General features: G+C 39.9%; 1 protein-coding gene across 6 annotated transcripts in view; it reads right to left on the reverse strand.

Moving 5' to 3' along the window:
* Window positions 1-9,124: 9,124 nt before the first annotated feature.
* Window positions 9,125-20,944, reverse strand: part of SLC18B1 (solute carrier family 18 member B1) — a 28,246-nt gene continuing 16,426 nt past the window's right edge. For all 6 annotated transcript variants that reach the window (XM_081251136.1, XM_081251137.1, XM_081251135.1 and 3 more), the window contains 8 exons: window positions 18,753-18,889; window positions 15,952-16,053; window positions 14,553-14,644; window positions 12,594-12,689; window positions 10,818-10,892; window positions 10,027-10,120; window positions 9,878-9,930; window positions 9,125-9,651 (listed from right to left, as the gene is read on the reverse strand). In XM_081251136.1, coding sequence (XP_081107262.1) covers window positions 9,585-9,651; window positions 9,878-9,930; window positions 10,027-10,120; window positions 10,818-10,892; window positions 12,594-12,689; window positions 14,553-14,644; window positions 15,952-16,053; window positions 18,753-18,889 — 716 coding nt within the window. In that variant the 3' untranslated portion in view covers window positions 9,125-9,584. The remainder of the gene's footprint in view (window positions 9,652-9,877; window positions 9,931-10,026; window positions 10,121-10,817; window positions 10,893-12,593; window positions 12,690-14,552; window positions 14,645-15,951; window positions 16,054-18,752; window positions 18,890-20,944) is intronic.

Genomic DNA, 20,944 nt, shown 5'->3' on the forward strand with positions numbered 1-20,944 from the left:
TGTTTTCTCTCATACTGAGATAAAAGTCTTGATATAGGTGAGATCTAAGGGCTATAAACGAGGTCTGCTCATATTTTCTGCTTTGAATAGAAATTTTTAGTAAAGAAATAACTTCTTACCTTTATAGAATAGCAAACTGAAAATAATTTTTAGAAAAATGGTCAAGGCTTTTAGTGGATAATGTGAAGGGAAAGAGATTTTTATAATCTATTTTTATATAGTAGATTATGAGTGCCTTTAGAGTCTACAGAGCATGTAATGCAAATGCCCACACTTTACAGGACAGGAACCTGAAGCATAGAGAGGCAGAGTGACTTAGAGCAGGGCATAGGACTTTTCATTCCTGATTCCAGAATCTTCCCCAATACCCAAGACATCATGCACGAGTCTGTACTCTGGTTTAATGTCTGCATCCAAGTGTCTGGACACTCACTTGCATCTTTTTTTTAAATTTATTTTTTGTTGCATTGGGTCTTCATTGCTGCACACTGGCTTTCTCTAGCTGTGGAGAAGGGGAGCTACACTTCGTTGCGGTGTGCGGGCTTCTCATGGCGGTGTCTTCTCTTGTGGCTCTCGGGCTCTCGGGCGCAGGCTCAGTAGTTGTGGTGCACGGGCTTAGTTGCTCCGCGGCATGTGGGATCTTCCCGGACCAGGGCTCGAACCTGCGTTCCCTGCACTGGCAGCAGGATTCTTAACCACTGCGCCACCAAGGAAGTCCCTCACTTGTATCTTTTAAGAAACCCCATTCAAAATGACCACGTTAGGAAGACCACAGATAAATCTAAATACTGAGTGGGTACTTGATGTAATTGAGAACTGTAAGCTCTTTCATTTCTACAAGTATCAATATAATTTGGATCATGAACTACTTCTTTGTGATTTAATCTCACCAATTAGTAATACTTCATTATCTCTTTTGCTTGTAAGTAGTTAGGTAAGCTGGTGAAAATAAGCTAACATCTTTACTTTTGCAGGGTAAGAACAGAAACAATCGTATGTCTTTCATATCTCAGTGTCCCCAAATTTCCTGGACATTTTTCTCTCTTTGTGGCTATAAACAAGAGAAATAGTGTCTTGTTTATTCGGGTTTTTTGGCTGGAGGACGAAAGGGGAAATGGTTTCTGATGCAAAGTCAAGGTGATTAAGCTCCTTTTTTTCTCTGCAGCATTTCAAAATTGTCTCATAAAAACTGAGAATCTGAGTAACAAAGACAATGGCATGGAAGAGTCAGAATCTAGTAAATGAAACAATTTAAATATGGAAAAATCCATAAGACATAAAGAAAAAAGTGAATATTTTTTACTTACATTTGTCATAGAAGCAGCTGATATTGTTTCAAATCTTCAGAGGTAAAAGACTAAATTCAGGACATAGAACTTTTAAGAGTTTACATTTTCATGCTCATAAAGGTGATTGATTAAGTAAGGCTTAATTAACTTCTTTAACTCTGTTATAAAATAATGTTACCTGGCCACAGGGTACACTGATTAAGTATTAGTCACTGCTAATATGACCTATTTATTAATTTACCAATTTGTGATTAATGGAATTGATTACAAGGGTGAAAAGTTCCAATCAATTCAAAATTATATGGTCAAAGGGCCACTATAAAAAAAAATAGACGTCGTTCAAATATTTGTTTCTAACTGGGAATCTAATCACCTCTTAAAATAGTATTCAACTGGACTTGGTTTTCTGGCTGTAATAAGTAAGAAGAGTAGAAGTGTAGTTTCTGCTTTGCACTCCACTTCTCTGAAACTCTATTTCTCACCTAAAAGTTCAGGTAATCATACCTGCTCTATCACCTTCACAAAGTTATTCTGAGAGTCAAAGACATATGAAAGTTCTCTGCAAGATTATGATGGGATGACAATAATTAACAAAAAGGGGAGACAATTTAGTAATGTAATGATCCTGACTCCATAATTCATTGTTAGAGCTATTATTGTTATAATAGCTACAGAGCTATTATTGTTTGGCTGGACAAATCTGGTCTATCTGGGGCACTGTGCTGAGGATGGGATGGGGAACACAGCACTTGGACACTTACTCCTGGATCATGCCCAGCTGGGCCTGGCAGACGTACATCCTCTGCATGGCGAAGGCATCGTAAGAGCACCAAGGCCCCAGAAAGACAAGGGGTGGCTCCTGGCTCTGATTCAGGCCTCAGGCCTCAGGTCTGGCCCCTCTCCCAGGTGTGAAATGACATTAACAAAGAGTTGGAAATAGCATGTACAGTCACTGATGGTGTTTCCTCATAAGCAGCAAAGATGACATCAAAAAATAAGTAAGCAAAAGAGAAAAACCAGGCCCTACTTTTAAAACTATTTTCTCTTGATACTGTATACCAAAAATAGGATGATACTGTACCCCTCCCCCTCCAAAAAAAAGAGTACTTGGTGGTAAAGAACTATGTTTCTGTCCCTGTCCCCATCGGAGACTTGCATTGGTCTTTAGCAAGCCTGTCTGAGTCAGCGTTTGAGAAAGGAAATGGCTGCTTGAGCAGAACCAGCCTGAACTTTAACCATCTTTTGGGGCCACATCCCAGCCCACGTGAGGTGCTCCTCCAGCTCTGGACTTGGATTGGTGTTCAGCTCTTCAGACAGTTCATACAACTGAAACCAAGAGAGAATCTGAGAGAGTAATGATTCATCACAGCCTGCTGCTCCCAAAATGGATGGAAAGGGTGGTGCCATAGGAAGTTGCTAATCGCCACCTGTTTTGGACCTGCGGCAACAGTGATTTCATGTGGTTCAAACTACCCTTTTGCTTTCTGATGTTAGAAGTTTAGGATCGTGGTTTGCCGGGCTGCAGAAGCCCATTTGAACTAGCAGTATGCTCCCACATTGTCTGAAGGTCCCCACTTCCTCAAAAGAAAAATAGGAACAAGCTCTCTTCTTGATGATTTCACTTGCAAATCCTTTATTTTATTCTGATCCAACTCTGCCAAAGTTCATTGACTTCAGCAACAGGAGCTTCTGAAATGTCTGTTAGTTGGTGTCATAAACTGACCGTTTGCGTCCACCCCCCCAACAAATTCATATATTGAAATCACATCCCCCGTGTGATGGTGTTAGCAGGTGAAGCCCTTGAGAGGTGGTTAGATCCTCAGGGTGAAGCCCTCTTGAATGTGATTCCTGCCCTTATAAAGGAGACCCCAGAGAGCCACCTGCCCCTTCCGCCATGTGAGGACACAGGACCACCATCTATGAACCAGGAACTGGGTCCTACCAGACCTGAATCTGCCAACACCTTGTTCTTGGACTTCTCAACCTCCAGAACTGTGAGAAAGAAATTTCTGTGGTTTCTAAGCCACCCAGTTGATGGTATTCGGTTGTAGCAGCCTGAACTAAGATGATATTGGGTGATGGTTAGGGGTATGGACCCTGTAGCCAGAATGCCTGGGTTTGAAACACTTCCTATCTGTGTGGCCATGAGCAAGTTATATGTCCTTTCAGGGCTGCAGTTTCCCTCACCTGCAAAATGGTGATAAAATGTGAATAGTTTTGGCTGTTATCATTATCTCACGCTCACAAGATGGAGGCCCTATTGTGAGGGCAATGCCCAGTGCAGTGTTGACCCACATCTTTAAATCTCTCTGGTCAGATGCTCACCGTTTTTGGCCACTAACTCACTAAAAGAATGTCAATTAGGGGCTTCCCTGGTGCCGCAGTGGTTGAGAGTCCGCCTGCCGATGCAGGGGAGGCAGGTTCGTGCCCCGGTCTGGGAGGATCCCACATGCCGCGGAGCGGCTGGGCCCGTGAGCCATGGCCACTGAGCCTGCGCATCCGGGCCTGTGCTCTGCAACAGGAGAGGCCACAACGGTGAGAGGCCCGGGTACCACAAAAAAAAAAAAAAAAGAAAAAAAAGAAAAAGAAAAAGAATGTCGATTAGTTCACATTCTTTATTTTCTCATTGTTCTGTCGCTTTCCACAAAGTCGTTCATGTTTCCTGTCTTCTATGTCAATCTGAACTGAGTGGCTTCTCCAGGGATTATTAACTTAAAGTCCATTTCTACGAGCTCATCTGGATGGCTTTTCCTCCAGCAGTCCCACAGATTCGCCCTCTGATCAACAGCTCTCCCTATTTCACACATCATTCTATTTTTTTAAACCTCACACACACACACACACACACAAAACTTACCAAGAAACTGGGTTACTTCTGGGTTGCTGTTGGGAGGATTGTGAAATGATACAGCCACTCTGGAAACCAGCTTGGGAATTTCTATATGAGCTGCTTCTTCAGTTTCTTAAGCTGGGCCATTAACCAAAGTGACTATATTCAAAGACAGAAAAGAAAAGCCAAAGTCTGCGTTTGTCTTCTTTGACCACCCAGAATCCAAACCTTATGCTTTGCTAAATGGAATTTGTTCATATGGAAGATCAATTAATGTGCAGCATCTGTTTGGGACTTCTTGCTCTTCTGAATCAACTAACCAAAGTCCTGAGAGCTGCATTAAGACACATTCACCAGGTACAGGAATGGAAAAGTGTGGGCAGATCTTCCTTTCTTATACAGTTTTTTTTTTTACAATTAATAATGCTGTTTTACCCCAAGAATACTTTTACTTTCAGAGAGTTTTCAGTGACATGCATGAAATTAAATCCCGCAGCTTCCTTATTACCAGATGGCAGTGCCACTTAATGCACATTCCTGTCCTCACACTATTCGTGTTCCAGATCTAGAGGTTGGACCCAGCTCTTAGGAATGGACACATCGACAACAGGGTAACTCTGATCTTTATCAGATAAGTAAATAAAAGAGGCAAAAGCAAACCAGTAACAGCAAGAGAAAACAACAGAGGAAATGAATATAGCCATTCATTTCACTTAAGTTCTGAAAGTGAAAAGTATTAGTGTGATGTTTGAAAAAAATTAATAAACAGAAATCTCAATAAAGTTGGGAGACCAGAGAGGAAGCTCTCACACCCTGCAAGGATAGCAGAGCCCAACAGGGAAAAGAAAAACTCATCTTCTTTCCTGGCAAGAACTCAACCAACGAAACACCACGGGCTGTTTGTTTACCAGAGCCCTCCCAACTTCCTTTTTCCATCTATAAAAGTGTCCTCCTTCCCTTGCTGTGTGGGCACTTGTACAAACCCTGAATTGCAATTCTCTATTGATTCTAAATAAACCCATCTTTGTTGAAGAAATATCTGACTGTCTATTTGTTTCAGGTCAATATGTTCAAATGAAATATATACCTACACTGGTTTTAATTCTCAAAAGAAAAAAACCCTATTCATATTCATCCAACAACTGATTTCATGGTTGTCATTTTTTTTTTTTTTTAGCCTCAGTGGGTGGCATGTGGGATCTTAGTTCCCCGACCAGGGATCGAACTGGTGCCCCTGCAGTGGAAGCACAGAGTCTTAACCACTGGACAGCCAGGAAAGTCCCTCATGGTTGTCATTTCTGAAACATATAATAATGTGACTTAACTGATTTTGTATTCAAATTTATCTTAAATGACAAAAACTTAAAAATGATAATAATGTACTGCTTTTTGTAACTGTGCTACTGTTGACCATTTTGGCTTATTTTAGTACTGCTGATGCAATTGCACTAAACTGTAAACCAGAAGTTATTACTGAACATCATGCTTTATCAGATTGTCACCTATAAATAAACTGCGATTCGAAGTGGAGCTGCGGATTTTCTGAAAGAAACTAGTGCAAATATTTTAAGAGTTGCAAGTTGTTCCTAATGAAAAACCGAATAAGTAGGCTTTTGTTTCATTTGTTAATACTTTGGATAACATTTTATTTTTTGTCTTAAGTATGTTGTTTCTTACTTTCCTGCGTGTTTATTTCACAAATTGAGGACATATGACAGTGAGACCAAAGGAAAGCTAACTATCATAGTCTTTGGATCATTCCCTTTTGCTATGATCATATATAAATAAAAGATATCAGTTTTACTTCTCATTTATTAATTGTACTTAATGAAAATTAGTTGGCTATGTCAGTATTTATTACTCACCTCTTTTGCCAGCTAGGTATGAGAAGGTATGTTTAACATATTTAAAGCTTGATAACTTAATAAACAATAGAATATTGCATTGATGTATGATATTTAATATTTATTGTCCAAATCAAATTTCCTCTGTAAAATATATGGGTTATTTGGGGAAAAAAACTAATCATGCAATTACCATACAACTCAGCAGTTGTATTCCTGGGCATTTATCCCAGAGAAATGAAGACATCTTCACACAAAAACCTGTACATGAATGTTCATAGCACCTTTATTTGTTTTACCCACAAACTGAAAACAATCCAGATGCACTTCAATGGATGAATAACCAAGCTGTATGTCCATACCGTGGAATACTACTCAGTAAGAAATGAACTATGGACACATGCAACAATGTGGATGAATTTCAAGAGTATTCTGCTGAATGAAAAAGTCAATCCCCCAAAATAACATGTAATAGGATTCCATTTATGCAGGATTCTTGAAATGACAAAATTACAGAAATGGAGAACAGATTAGTGATTGCCAGAGATTAAGGAGGGAGTGAGGGTGAGAGAAAAGTAGCAGCATGGGCAACTGAAGACTGGGAATCTTTCTTTATCTGGACTCTACCAATATATCCTAGTTATAATATTGTACTGTTAAGTGTTGCAAGATGTTACCACTGGGGGAACCTGGGTAAAGAGTACAGATGATCTCTGGGTATTATTTCTTACAACTGCAGGCGAGTCAACAATTACCTCAAACATTTTTAAAAAGTTTAATTGAAAAAACAATTTGTGATTTAAAAAAATTTGTCCTTTTTATTTTTCCTTGGGATTAGTCTGTATGTCATATATGTACAGGTTGCAACGTGACCTTAACATAAAAGATACTTTTTAACTTATTATATTCTACATTCAGTCTCATTTTTTAAAAAGTGCTTTTAAACTGGGCACTTTGTTACATATAGATGAATATAAATATATATAAATATAAACACATAGATTTCCTTTGACAATTTTGACCTACCTTTTGGTTTCAAAAGGTTCAAAGTTCTGCTATTGTTTCTCATATTTTTAACTTTTTTTTTTGTCATTTATCTTAATACTTCAAAATCATAAAATGAGGAAGGGGCAAAGTTGTTTTTGTACAAAGCGGCTTTAAATACACTGGTATCCACAGTAGCTACTGACAGCGGCGTGTTGGGAGGGGGAACAAAAAGTTCTCTAGCCAGTAAGCCTGGAATCTTTGCGTTGACCTTGAACTAGTTAGTCTCAACAGTCAAGAGCGCTGGTAACGGTAATTGGCTGACAGCCCTGAGTGGGCCGGGACGGCGGGTGGGAGCGGTGCGAGCTCGGGCGCCGCGGCCCGGCTTTGAGCTGCTGGATCCCCGCGGTGCTTTTATAGCGGCCCCACGTGGTACAAATGGGAACTACAGGCATTCGGCGGCGTTCTCGATCACTGGGCGGACAAAGGGCGGCCCCGCATTAGTCTGCATCCTGCGCCCAAGGAAGGAAAGCCCTGGAGAGGGGCCAGGACGATTTAACCCGGGAGATCGAGGCCTGGCCCTTTCCGCAGTGCACACGAGTGCAGGGGGCTGGGGTCACACTCGTCCTGGTGCCGCTCCAGTAAGCGGGTGACAGGCCACTTGTGCTTGGCAGGCAAGGGACCAGCCTCTGGAGTTCTCAGGGCGAAGGGACTTGGGGGAGGAGGAGAGTGAAGAGTTCATGGGAACTTTGAATATTCAGTTTTGGGATTAATGCCAAACAGTCTTCCGAAACAGTCCGTGGTCCAGTTGCTGTCCATCTTCTCCAACCTGGGTATTGTGTTCCTTTAAATTTTATTTATTTTTTTCCTTATGGTGGTGTGAAAGGGCATGGTTTAATGTGCCTCCTCCAGATCTGTTTCTCTCCCATTCTTCCCCATTTCACTAAGAGGCACCAGCTGACCACCCATGCCCTCAAGCCAAATCCTAGGAGTCTTCCTGAATTTCTCTCCCCTTCTCTGTCCATTATTAGCAAACCCTGTTGGTTCTACTTCCAAACACATTCTTTTCTCTACTTCAGCACCACCTTCCTGATCCAAACCATTAACGTCTCTCTCAAAGCTTCCAAAGATTTCCCTCCACCCCTGGTAATCTGCATCCCCACTCACCTTGGCCATGCAAACACAATGACCTTCCTGAAATATGAATCAAATTATAGAATCCTCCATTCAAAAGCCAGCTCCTCTCCCCCACCCAAATTCCTTTGTTTACTAGACTCCAGCCACGTGGGCCATGGCCTTCTCTTCTCTTTGACCATGTCAAACCGTTTTGCACATGCTAGGGAGGGCTGTCCCCTCAGAATGGCTGCCTCATTCTCATCCTTCAGAGCTCAGTTCAAGGCCTTATCTAAATGAGGATCCTCACACCTAATCAGCTCCAGCCAATTACTCTTTCATATCACCAGGTTTTTGTTTCTGTTTTTGTTTTTGTTTCCCATCATAGCATCTCTGCAAGATAACTAGAGATTCTGGTATTTATTTCTTGCTTGTCCCTTCCACTGGAATATTAGTTCCATAAAGACTAGACTGTTTATCTTGATCACAGCTAAATCTGTAAGATCAAGCACAATGTCAATTCAGAGAAGGCATTCAATAAATATTTTTGAATTAATAAAGAGATAAAAAACATTTCTTCTACTAAAAAGGGGTGGGTGGGTAAATGGGGCTACTACACCATGAAAATGGATCAGGAGGTATGAGAGCTGCACAGCAGAGATTCACTCACTTCAAACAACTGCATGGATTTTACCTGAAGTCAGAGGAACCCCTTCCCTAACATAGAACAAGCATTCCTGTGGGCTCACTTGCTCTGGGAATGGGATACATCTATTGGGAGTATGTTTTTTTTAAAAAAATGATAGAACTAAAACAGAGACATTAAGGGAAATGAATAATATTATACCAAGCATTATTTATAAATCCAGATCCTAATTCACAGCATATTACAAAATTGGAAGTGTTAAGTAATATTATTCTTGTATCTTTCACACAAACAAAAGTTTTAGAAGAGCTGATGGCCAGGGTATGCAATAGAGTTTTTCCATGGTAGGCTGGAATTTTGCCTTTTGAACAAAAACAAAAACATCTTAGGACACAGAGAAAGCAAATATTTTAAAAACTGATTTCACAGTAATTATTCTGTATGTTTTGAGTTATCTTTATATTATTTTTAAGCATATCAAATCAATTCATTTCTTTCCCTGTTAATAAAAAGGGTACAGTCACAGAATCAGCGCCCTCAGAATAAAAAGTAAACAGAGGAAACAGGACACCTAGAGTCAGTAACATCCTCAGGGCCAAGTCTGGTCACTCAAAACCAAAAACTTTTGTTGATTTTCAACAACTCTTCGCATACTTAAGGTTTCAAATATGGCTGCTTCAGCAGGCCAGCTCTTCAGGACGACAGTATGTGCAGCCCAACACAGGATCATCCAAAACTATGTTAACAATTTCAGGATGTTGGTGTGGAGTCCATGGAGTTTTGTGTGTAAAAATTAGGAAAATCCTTCCAGCGATGAAGTTCAAGGCCAGGAGCATCCATCTCCCAGCCCCGTATCAGTAGGGATCCCTAAGGTAAGGCTACGTTTCATCAGGCAAGAGAGCAGTCCGTTCCTCCTCTGTGCCGAGGATATTTTGAAGTTTAGATCTACGTTGAAGGAAAGAAGAGGCCAACCTCAATATTTCTCACCTTAAAAAAACACTCAGTACCTACATCTCTATCCAACTATTTCCGTAAATGTGTCTATCAAGTGATGAGGCTCAGAGTGCCCAGAAATCTCCAGAGTGGAAGAATGGATGTAAAATGGTGTCTTTTTTCCACTCCCACAAGCCAACTTTTAAAGAGAGAAAAAAAACTCAAGAGTTGACCATACCTCCTTCTTCTCCTTGAATGCTCCAATAGATAGAACAGGCCCATCACTAGTCCCTTTAACACAATGAAAGGCACTGCTTAATGTCAATTATCCAAGTCACATTTCTCCATAAACATAAGGAAAATGAAAGTAAAAGACTAATTACTCACACTTGTCAGAGCCCAGAGACCCTGCAGAGCAGCTGCCCATTCAAAACCAATTTTCTCATATAGAAATCCCCCCAGCATTGGTCCTACAAAAGCACTAACAATGAAAAGAAGAAAGAGGATTATAGTGCAAAAAAAAAGTTACTCCTTATAGGCTGCATGACTGCTTCAATTCATTATATTGAAACTATAAAACACTAACGAAAAAAGCCAATTCCTGGACAGAGCATTAGGTCTAAGAAAATAATTCTACCTGATAATGATGATGTTTAAAATTTTTAAACAATCCTAAAATTATAACTGCTTCTGAAAAGTTGGTGCTTTATATGAAAATTTTTAAAAGATGATATGCATTCAAAAAAACCTTTATATTATTCTCTCTACTCTTCTAGGTATTTGTATTTAAAACAATTCAGTATGTACTTATTGATGATAGCTACATGGCCAGCATACAGTTATCCCTCTGGTAGTGTAGAGAGTTAAAAATAAATACACAAATGAATGAATAAATGAATACATTTTCAAAACTGAGACAGGCTCCTGTTAAAGGAACTTTAAAATATCACTTAAATAAGACAAAGTATATGAGACCATTTTGATTATGTATTAAAACTGCTGGTATAACCATTGATCTTGAAGTCAGACAGCTGGATTAGAACTGCAGCTCTGCCCTAAGTGAATTATGTGCCTCCTGGCAACTCATCTGACCTCTCGGTGTCTGAATTTCTTCATCTGTAAAATGGGGATAGCATTTTCCAACTTACAGGTGTGAATGAAATTCAATAGCTACTCACCCAACTGACCACAATGCACCAAAGAGACCTGAAACAAGTCCCAAGGTACTTAATCCTTCTTCAAATCCATTTTCACTGCAAAGAGAAACAAGAGTGTGTCTGTGGTTAAAAGGGAAACCTGCATGAAACAAAAGAATAGTGTATGGTATAAAAATAAACCAGGGATAATCTGGATAAACCCAACAGCCAGAACACTCCATTTCTAAAATAAAAAGCTAATCTCATTTCAAGATATTACTATAGTAATATTTCCTCCAGGGTTTTCTAAAAATACTTCTACTGCATATATAGGATACAATATTAAGAATCTTGACCCACTTGCCTTAAATGTTTATTAAAGTATATAATTAACTAAGAAATTCTTCAAATGAGATGAACATGTAGAGAGGACGATGGGCAATCTTTAGAAAATACAGAGGCAGCTCCTCATTCCTTTGATACCTGTTGAACTGACAACAGCAGAGCCATCAGTGTTCTCCCTGCTCAAGTTCACTTTGTGTTCTTCATCGTTATGCCTACTAAACAAAAGACTGATGGCCAAGTGACAAAGATACATTTGGTCTTCTTCCCCATTTCTGGCACACAGCTCCTAAAACCCCGTGGAATTTCTTAAGTGATGAAAGCCATACAAAAAGTGTCTTTTGTTATGTTAATGAGATGACTTTGGGACTAGCACCCACGTTGCCTGGAGAACCAACACGTGATTAGAGGGTTGAAACTTCCAGCCCCACACATCCCTCCCCCATAGAGAGAGGGGGTGGAGGTTGAATCAACTGCCAATGGCCAGTGATTTAATCAGCCATGCATATGTAGTGATGCTTCCATAAAAACCCAAAAGGACTGAGTTCACAAAGCTTCCAGCTTGGGAAGCCAGAATGCTTCCATGTGCCACTGCGCTGGGCCCCAAACTCCACAAGGACAGAGGCTCTGCTGCTTGGGACCTTATCGCCCTATATATCTTGTCATCTGGCTGCTGATCTGTATCCTTTAATATCCTTTGCAGTAAGCCAGTAGCTAGTGAGTCAACTGGTTTCCTGAGATCTCTGAGCTGCTCTAGCAAATGAAGAGAACTCACGGAGGGCGTCGTTGGAACCTCTAATTTACAGCCAGTCGGTCAGAAACATAGGTAACAACCTGCATTTGAAATGGGCATCTGAAGCAGAGGGCACTCTTGTGGGACTGAGCCCTTAACCTGTGGGATATGATGTTATCTCCTGGTAAATAGTGTCAGAATTAGTTGAATTGCAGGACACCCAGCTTGGTGGTGTGAGGGAGGAAAAACCCACACATTGGAATTGATACTAGAATCCATTTAGCTGGTCACTCTGTGCCCTTGTGTGGACCTCCTCTATGACAGGGAAATGATGCTGAGGCCTTCCCACTGTGCTTTGGCCTTTTTTTTTTTTTTTTTAATTTATTGAAGTATAGTTGATTTACAATGTTGTACTAATTTCTACTGTATGGCAAAGTGCTTCAGTTATACATATATATGCTTTGGCTTTTTAGAAGTATACCTATACCGAGGTGTAAACTAAGCCAAGCCTCTATCCACAACCCATTTTACCTATCATTGTACTAATATTACTATATATTATCATTTATACTATTGTATTTTTGCTTATACTATTTATATCACAATATTGCATGACATGAAATCATGAAGATTTAGTATTTTAAAAAAATATCCAACATCTTACAAAACTGAGAAATTCAAGAAAGCTTGTGATGTTTATTGCTAATCACAATACAGTTCTTCAAGCCATGGAAGTAACTTACTGTGCGCAACTGAGAATCTCCGGGAAAGCTGAAATTAAACTCATTCCAGCAGAGATACCATTTATGACTAATATCAACACCAACAACCAGAGCTGACTGCAAGAGAGTTTTGGAGAAAAATTAACATTTAAAGAGACAACAAAGCTTCACGCCAAGGAGGGCAGGCAGGATCTCAGAGAAGTTTGTTTTACAGATAACATGACTAGTCTGGTCCTTATCCCCATCTGATCCCATTTTGTTCAATGAAAGCACCTTTAACTCCTTACATTTTTGAGGGGGGAAAACGATCAATTTATCCTGCTATCCCAATATCTTTGGTCACACATGTCACATGCCTAGAGTCAACCTGCCTTCTTATCACCAGGTAAAAGCCTTTCAAAGTTGGTTAAAATGTCAATGTTAATGTTGCTCCTTCAAGCACTTGGCTTTGAAATTCCACTGACTGAAAAATGGCACAGAAGGAAAATGGTAAAGGAAGTGACAGGAGCCTGCTATGTGTTCCATGTCGGGCCCTATGTCAGTTACTTCATATCCATTATTCTACTGAATCCTTGCAGCAACCCTGCCATGTAAGTCTGTTAAAAAATGATTAAGGAAGACAATCTAGGTGATACAAACAAACTTTATTTAACACTTCATGAAGTGGATGGTCTCATTTTGGAGAACCGAAAAATGGGATGGAAGGCAGGAAGCTTTTACAGGATAAGGGGAAAAAAAACAAGGAAGAGAAAAACAGGTAATATCTGATTGTCTGGGGCTACGCAGTCCATCTTGTTTGGGGTGAGCGGCCCACAGTTGGTGGCTTGGCGTTTGGGGGTGACTGGGTGACTGGATAGACTGCTCTTCTGGTCAAGAGGAGCATTTACAGGGACATGAAAGTTTTCTAAGTTTTGGTTTGCTGACATGGCACCCTGGGCTGGAGTCACTCTATCTTGAGCCTAGAAAATTATTTCAACAGTACTATTATTGGCTTTTTTGGTGGATAAGAAAACTGAGGCTCTTAGAAGTTAAATGATTTGCTCAAGTTCACATACCAAGGAAGGGGCAAAGCCCACATACAAACCCAAATCTGAAAGACTCTGAAATCTTCCTTTTTCCATATCATGTTTTGTCCCAGAGGTACCTAAAAAGCTCTAAGTAGCTCACTTTATTTTAGCAAATAAATTAAAATAAACAAGCTTTATTAAGCAGCTACAATATGCTAAGGATGATAGAGAAACAAAAAAGATTTAGATCCCTCCTCAAGGGGCAAGAAGGAATAGAAAAAACAAAAGTATATTCTAAGAACTATCAGCTAAAGGTAGATAACAAATGCTACTTTTAAAATAAAGTACAGGACTTCCCTGGTGGAGCAGTGGGTAAGAATCCGCCTGCCAATGCAGGGGACACGGGTTCGAGCCCTGGTCCGGGAGGGTCCCACATGACGTGGAGCAACTAAGCCCATGCACCACAACTACTGAGCCTGAGCTCTAGAGCCCACGAGCCACAACTACTGAGCCCGTGTGCCACAACTACTGAAGCCCGCGCGTCTAGAGCCTGTGCTCCGCAACAAGAGAAGCCACTGCAAGGAGAAGCCCATACACCGCAACAGAGAATAGCCCATGCTCGCCACAACTACAGAAAGCCCACGCGCAGCAACAAAGACCCAACACAGCCAAAAATAAATAATAAATTTTTTAAAAAATAAATAAAATAAAGTACAAATGTGCAATTGAAATACAAAGGGAGAATAAGCATTTTTATCATTTGATTCAGATTTTATGCATTCCTGTTTGCCTAGACCACTGCTAGCATCCAGTAATACTGTCAGCAAAACAAACAATTCAATATAGTCCTAAATCTGGTAATTATTTAAATAAGATTCAAAGATACTAAGCATATCAGTGTTATACCAAAAAATTTTAAAATAATTCCTAATGTTATTTTGCCACAAATTCAAAAGAAGAAAAAAAAAATTACCTCTTAATGTGCAAGAATGGGGCAGGTCCTAAGAGCATGTAGCACCCTGCTGTGATTAAGTTTCCAAAAACGAGAAGCCATTTCCTTAGATGCTGGTAAAGAAAGTCCACAGAAACTCTTAGAGGTAAAGATCTTCCATAATTCAGGAAAATAAAGAAATCACTGAAGAACACAAGTCATGATATTAAAAAATCCAAATACATTGGGGAAAACAAAATTTTACATGTAAGAGAAAACAGGTAGATGGTAAACACAAAAGCAAATGCAATATACCCCAAGACAGGGGTTGAGCAAATGACAAGTATTCCTTGGAAAGGGAGTGTATTGTAGATTTTGCACATGATAAACTGTTCCAAATATAACAATTTAAAAAGTAGTCACCACAAGGAATGACCAAGTAGATGCACTATCTAGAAAATTCACATTATTAAAAAGTACCAAATAAAATGTTTCCTTATAAACTACTCAAACACAGGCTAAAAATTATAGGGGTACGATATCTGTTCAGTTATATAAGGCTATGCCTTAAAACTAAGTTACAAACACTGTTTAAGACACTTGCTTTTTTCCACCTGGATTACCAAGTAATCTCCATGTAATAAGTCTTCATAAATATATACCCACATCTAATTAAGAGGGGAAACACAAAAATAAGCACTAAAGTCATAGAAGCTTGAGACCTGGCTAACAGTACTAGCTCTGTACACTAGTCATCTGGACTGAACGGTTTAGACCTAGTTAAAGGAGAATAGAAAGGATTTTCTGTCAGGATGGCTATGGGATAACTGATGCATATTTACGCGACCAATCCTTTCACTCCCACAGAAAAACTAAATTCTATCCTCTCAACTTGGTCAAGTCCTAACTACTTTTGGGGCTCTGCCCTAATTATTAAGGTCAAACCACATTTTGGATCAAGGGAACTTTTTTCCTTTAGAAAGTCTAATCCAAGAGTTTTTCAACAGTTTTAGCACAAGACTCCTCTTTTCCCAGATGAAGCAATTAAAAAGTGAATCTGTTCAGGGGGATGGCAGGTTGGCACATACTGAGACCTCACACTGGAATCTCTCCATCAGCTTAAAAAATTGAATATATTAAAATTTAAATGTTCTCACTGCTCTCCACCCCCTCAAAAAGCTAACTGTGGTGATGGATAGGTTAATTAACCAGGTAGAGGGAATCCTTTCTCAGGGTGTATGTATACCAAATCACCATGATGTATACTTTAAATATCTTACAATTTTATTTGTCAACTATACCTCAATAAAGATAAAAATTTTTTAAAAACTGAATATGTTAATTCTAATCAATGGACCTCTAGAGTTCAGGAAGTACAGTTGGACAACCACCAGTCTAGACATACAAAAGTAACTCTTAAATATCGATGACGCATACATACTGGCATTTTATCACTGAGTAGGCCCACCAGTGGTGAAGAAATGGCGTAGGATAGTGCCAAACCCAGGAATACCAGTCCCACATATCCAGCTGGTAAATTAAACTGTAAAGGAAATCCTGTGTTAAAGTTACATGCTTAAGTCATTTTTTCAATAAATATCTATCTTTTCCTTCTACCATTTCTTCAGCTCTTACTATCTGCCATGAGGCTACTACTAACAGTCAGCATCCTTCCTAAGTTTTGTCTTACTCTTATAAACGGATTACTTTTTCTCTATAGGGGAAAAAACCTAACCACAGGTCAGGAGTCCTGGATGTTTTTGATTTGTAGCATTTGACATTATAGTATAATTATCCTTCTATGAATCATAGCATTTTTACATGTCAATCAGTGCTTTGCAAACGTTAGTATGCACAAAAAATTACCTAGAGAACTTGTGGGTTTTTTAAAAAATAAATTTATTTATTTACTTTTGGCTGCATTGGGTCTTCGTTGCTGTGCACGAGCTTTCTCTAGTTGCTACGAGCGGGGGCTACTCTTCCTTGAGGTGCGTGGGCTTCTCATTGTGGTGGCTTCTCTTGTTGTGGAGCACAGGCTCTAGGTGTGTGGGCTTCAGTAGTTGCGGCACACGGGCTCAGTAGTTGTGGCTCGTAGGCTCTAGAGCACAGGCTCAGTAGTTGTGGCGCATGGGCATAGTTGCTCCGAGACATGTGGGATCTTCCCGGACCAGGGCTCAAACCCGTGTCCCCTGCATTGGCAGGCGGATTCTTAACCACTGCGCCACCAGAGAAGTCCGGAGAACTTGTTATAAGAGGTTCTTGGATGCCAGCCCTAGAATTTCTGATTCAAAAAGTCTGGGATGAGGCCTGAGAATGTGCATTTCTAACAAAAATCCCAGGTGATGCTCACTGACCACAGACTGAAGTGCACTGGTGTAAAAAACGCTGACAATAATATCTATTCTATCCATCTCAAAGAGATATAAATTTCTAATTAAAGAATTAGATGGTATGACACATTTTAAAAGGCTTCTAAAGTAGTAAGCTACCTCATAACTCTGCTACTGTTACTGTTACCAACATGATATAAATGCCTTTCTTGGTTATCTGAGTTGTTCTCATTTTCCTTAATTTCCTTAACTAATCCTTAATTAAGCCCATGAGCTCTATTTATACATCAGTATATGTTTGAATAATTTTAGTGACATAACTCAAGCTAAAAATCAGCCGTTTAGAGACAGTAGCAAGATAAAAAAGTCAGAAATGTCCTCTTCTGATTTTACAACAGTGGGGAGACAGGGTGGAACCCTCCTTCCCTAAAAGGCTGAGCGACTGGACAGCAAACAGCCAATACAAAAAACTGTTAAGAAGGCAGAAGAAGGGCAAAGAAAAACTAGAAAGTACATTTCTAAAGATTTTTTTATAAGTTAGACACGAGCAACTTGGGTTTATGAGCGATTGGTTACAAATTTTTTTTTTTCATTGTTTGGACACACTTCTTAAAAGGACAGAAAAATGACTTAAAGAGACACGTTGTTGGGCTTCCCTGGTTGTTCAGTGGTTAAGAATCCGCCTGCCAGTGCAGGGGACATGGGTTCGAGCCCTGGTCCAGGAAGATCCCACATATCACAGAGCAACTAAGCCTGTGTGCCACAACTACTGAGCCTGCGCTCTAGAGCCCACGAGCCACAACTACTGAGCCCATATGCCACAGCTACTGAAGCCCACACAGCTAGAGCCTGAGCTCCACAACAAGAGAAGCCACTGCAATGAGAAGCCAGCGCGCCGCAACGAAGAGTAGCCCCTGATCTCCGCAACTAGAGAAAGCCACGTGCAGCAATGAAGACCCAATGCAGCCCAAAATAATAAATAAATAAGTAAATAAATTTATAAAAAAAGAGAGAGACACGTTGTTGATAATGTGAATGGAATGTGTCACCATAAACACCAAGTATTTTTCTTATGCATTACCTCATAGATACTCACTTCTTAAGTGTGATATATTATTTTCCAAAACTTGGGTCCGGCACTAAAATAACTAAAACTAAAAGTTTACCTGTGAAATACCCAAAACTGTCTTTACTGACTTGAAGGGGTTGTGTTTCTGGTAACAGTGCTTTTTTCATTCTAGGGCCTCAAATAAAGTGAGTATGGACTGCAGCTAGTAGATTTCTGTCTTTATAAACACAGATTAATTCTCCAGTATAATTAACTATCAGACTTAGTAATTTATTGCATTATTTATTAATAATCTTTTTTCAAAAATATCTAAGAACAAATTGCTATAACATCAAACTTTAAAATTCAGCATATAATTTTCAGCATTAAAAGATGGAGAGAAATTCTTGGTTCCTTTCTCCCATCTCAGATTAATATAGCCCACAGTCTTTTGAATATGTATGCAATAGACTAAAAAGTAAATGCACCCAGAGGGGATCTGTTAGAAAAGAAGGGACATCTCACATTAAATGAGGCACTAAGTACTCCAAATGTCTCACTGGAATCAGAGCAGAGGAAAATATCCTTATTAAGCAGCCAGGATGTTGCCCAAGCCAGACCTATGATGACTTGAGCAAGGCCTTGAAAAAGGAGACCAGATGAAAGGCTTCTTTCATTTACACCAAATCAGACCCCTAGTTATAGGGACATCACAGAGGGAAGGTACAGGCTGTCTTGGTGAGTAGCTCTCATTCTGCCTCCTTCTTGAAGCCACTCTCAGGATTTTCCATCAAGCAAGGCCCGAGAGCAAGCAATTATGTCCGCCCGCTACAATGCGGAGGTCTGCATCACCAGGCTACTCACCTTCTCCAAAACAAAGAGGGACAGCGTAGGATCAAGAAAGCCAAAACCTGAGCTGAGTGAGGTAATGACGAAGGATATAAAGGCAACCTTGGGTAAAATGATGAGTTTCCAGAATGAGTGTTTCCCTGGATCAGACTCTGTGGGGTAAAAATAAAAAAATAAATTAGAGTAATGAAAATTGCTTAACTTTATCTTTCAATCTATTTTGAAAAGTCAAATTGGTAAGGTCATCTTTATCCAGTAATCAAAATAACCACACTTTTGAGTTTGCCTAAAATTTGCACATAAGTTATTCAAACCTAGAGGCCATTTCAGTGTTCTTAAAAATAATTTCTGTAATTCAAAAAGGATCAACTGGAATCAGAGTGTGAGGAGAAGAAGCAGTCTTGGTTACGGGTCATAACCTAGAAGTCAGTGAGGCCTTCCCAGATGGGATAGAGAATATGTAAAGTTTGATTTGGTGCATAGGAAAAGCCAGACGCTTTATCGGGGAAAAATGTGTGTGTGCTGAGGAGGAATCTGAGTTAATCAAAGAATACAAAACAACTTTTTTTCTGCTCGTGAAAAAAAAACACTGAATTGAAAGGGATGCTCAGGGCTTCCCTGGCAGTCTAGTGGTTAGGACTCCCTGCTTCCACTGCAGGGGGCATGGGTTCGATCCCTGGTCAGGGAACTAAGATCCCGCATGCCGTGTGGTAAGGCAAAAAAAAAAGAATGAGATGCTACTGAATCATGTGTACATTCCATTTGGCAGTAAAGGTCAGTTGAACAGCAACCTCATGTCCCGCCATTCCAACAGCAACACAACTTCTGCACCGTCCCAAGCACCAGGCATGGTTGTTTCCAAGCCGCCAATCATATCCTACAACTCCCTTCTTTTTCCCTGCTAATTTTTCAAGTTCTATTCACTCTGTAAAGTCTGGCTGTGACCCTAATTACCCCACAAATTTTACCTCTGTTTTCTACTGCACTTCTAATCTATACCATGTAATTTAGCACTTAAACTTAAATTTCATTTTACGTGGTTTACTACTGTTTGATGACTTTCCTATCTTCCAACTAACTTACTGAACAAAATCTATGCTGAGTCAGATGCCATGCAAAATGCTGGGCAGACAAAGGCAAAGGAGACAAACCCAGATCCTGACCTCACAGAGAAGACACAGTAAGGCGTGGAGAGAGCTAGGATGGAGCTAGGAGTGTATGGATTGGAGCATATGAGAGGGTTGCCTTAAAAAAACAGGGAAAGCTGTTTAGGAAAGAATTTCCAAAAGTAATCATATCTAAGTTGCTGCCTAAAAGATGAGCTTGAGATGAACAAGCAAAGAAGGAGGAAAGAATAATCCAGGTATATTATCCAGGAATGGCTCATTCCAAGACTCAGAAGTGAGGGAAAACTATTCTGTTTGAGGAAATGAAAGAGCAGAAGCAAAGGTGGAGGATGGAAATTGGAGGGTAGTGAAGAGAGATCCCATTGTAGAAGGATGTAGTGATCAGATTATGCAGCACTTGTAAAATAGGCTAAGAAGCCCGGGAAATCACTAGACACTTCAAACAAAGACTGAGAATCAGATTTGTGGTTTAAAGAGACCCCTCCGTGGTCTCCTGGGAAATGGAGACAGGGGGACGAGTTAGGAGACTGTGCACTGAGCCAGGCCAGGAAGCTCTCTGAGGGCCAAATCAGCACTGACATCCTCATTTCTCCAAAAGCACCCACCATAGTTCATTACTCAATAAATTCCTGGTGAATAATGATCCAGTAGGGAGCAAAGTACCAAAAAAGCATCAAGTATGGTTCAACTATTTTAAGTACTACCCTTGGACTTTGTCAGGATATGAAGGATAAAGTTAAACTGTGGTATTAGTTTCTTAATTATTAGCCGAATATTCAATGATGAACCAATTGTGAGCCCAGCCTAGGATGTTTAACTACAGATTTGACTTAGAACGGGGACAGGCACCACCATGTGGCTCAGTGTGGCAGTGCCAGCAGGGAGACTCCATTGGGTGTGGATTTTGGACTGTATTTTACAGATGTTTATTAGTCACCTTTAAAATATAAATGATAGAAGATCAACTGTAATCAATTACATTTATTATGCATATAGAAGGTATTATGGATGTATGGTATAAGACAAATTATTATGGCATAAATGGTCCCTTTCTCTAAATCCAAAGTGAGAAAGGGGATT

The sequence above is a fragment of the Mesoplodon bidens genome (assembly GCF_964165515.1).
Source record: "Mesoplodon bidens genome assembly, chromosome: 12".
Taxonomy (NCBI): Eukaryota; Metazoa; Chordata; class Mammalia; order Artiodactyla; family Ziphiidae; genus Mesoplodon; species Mesoplodon bidens.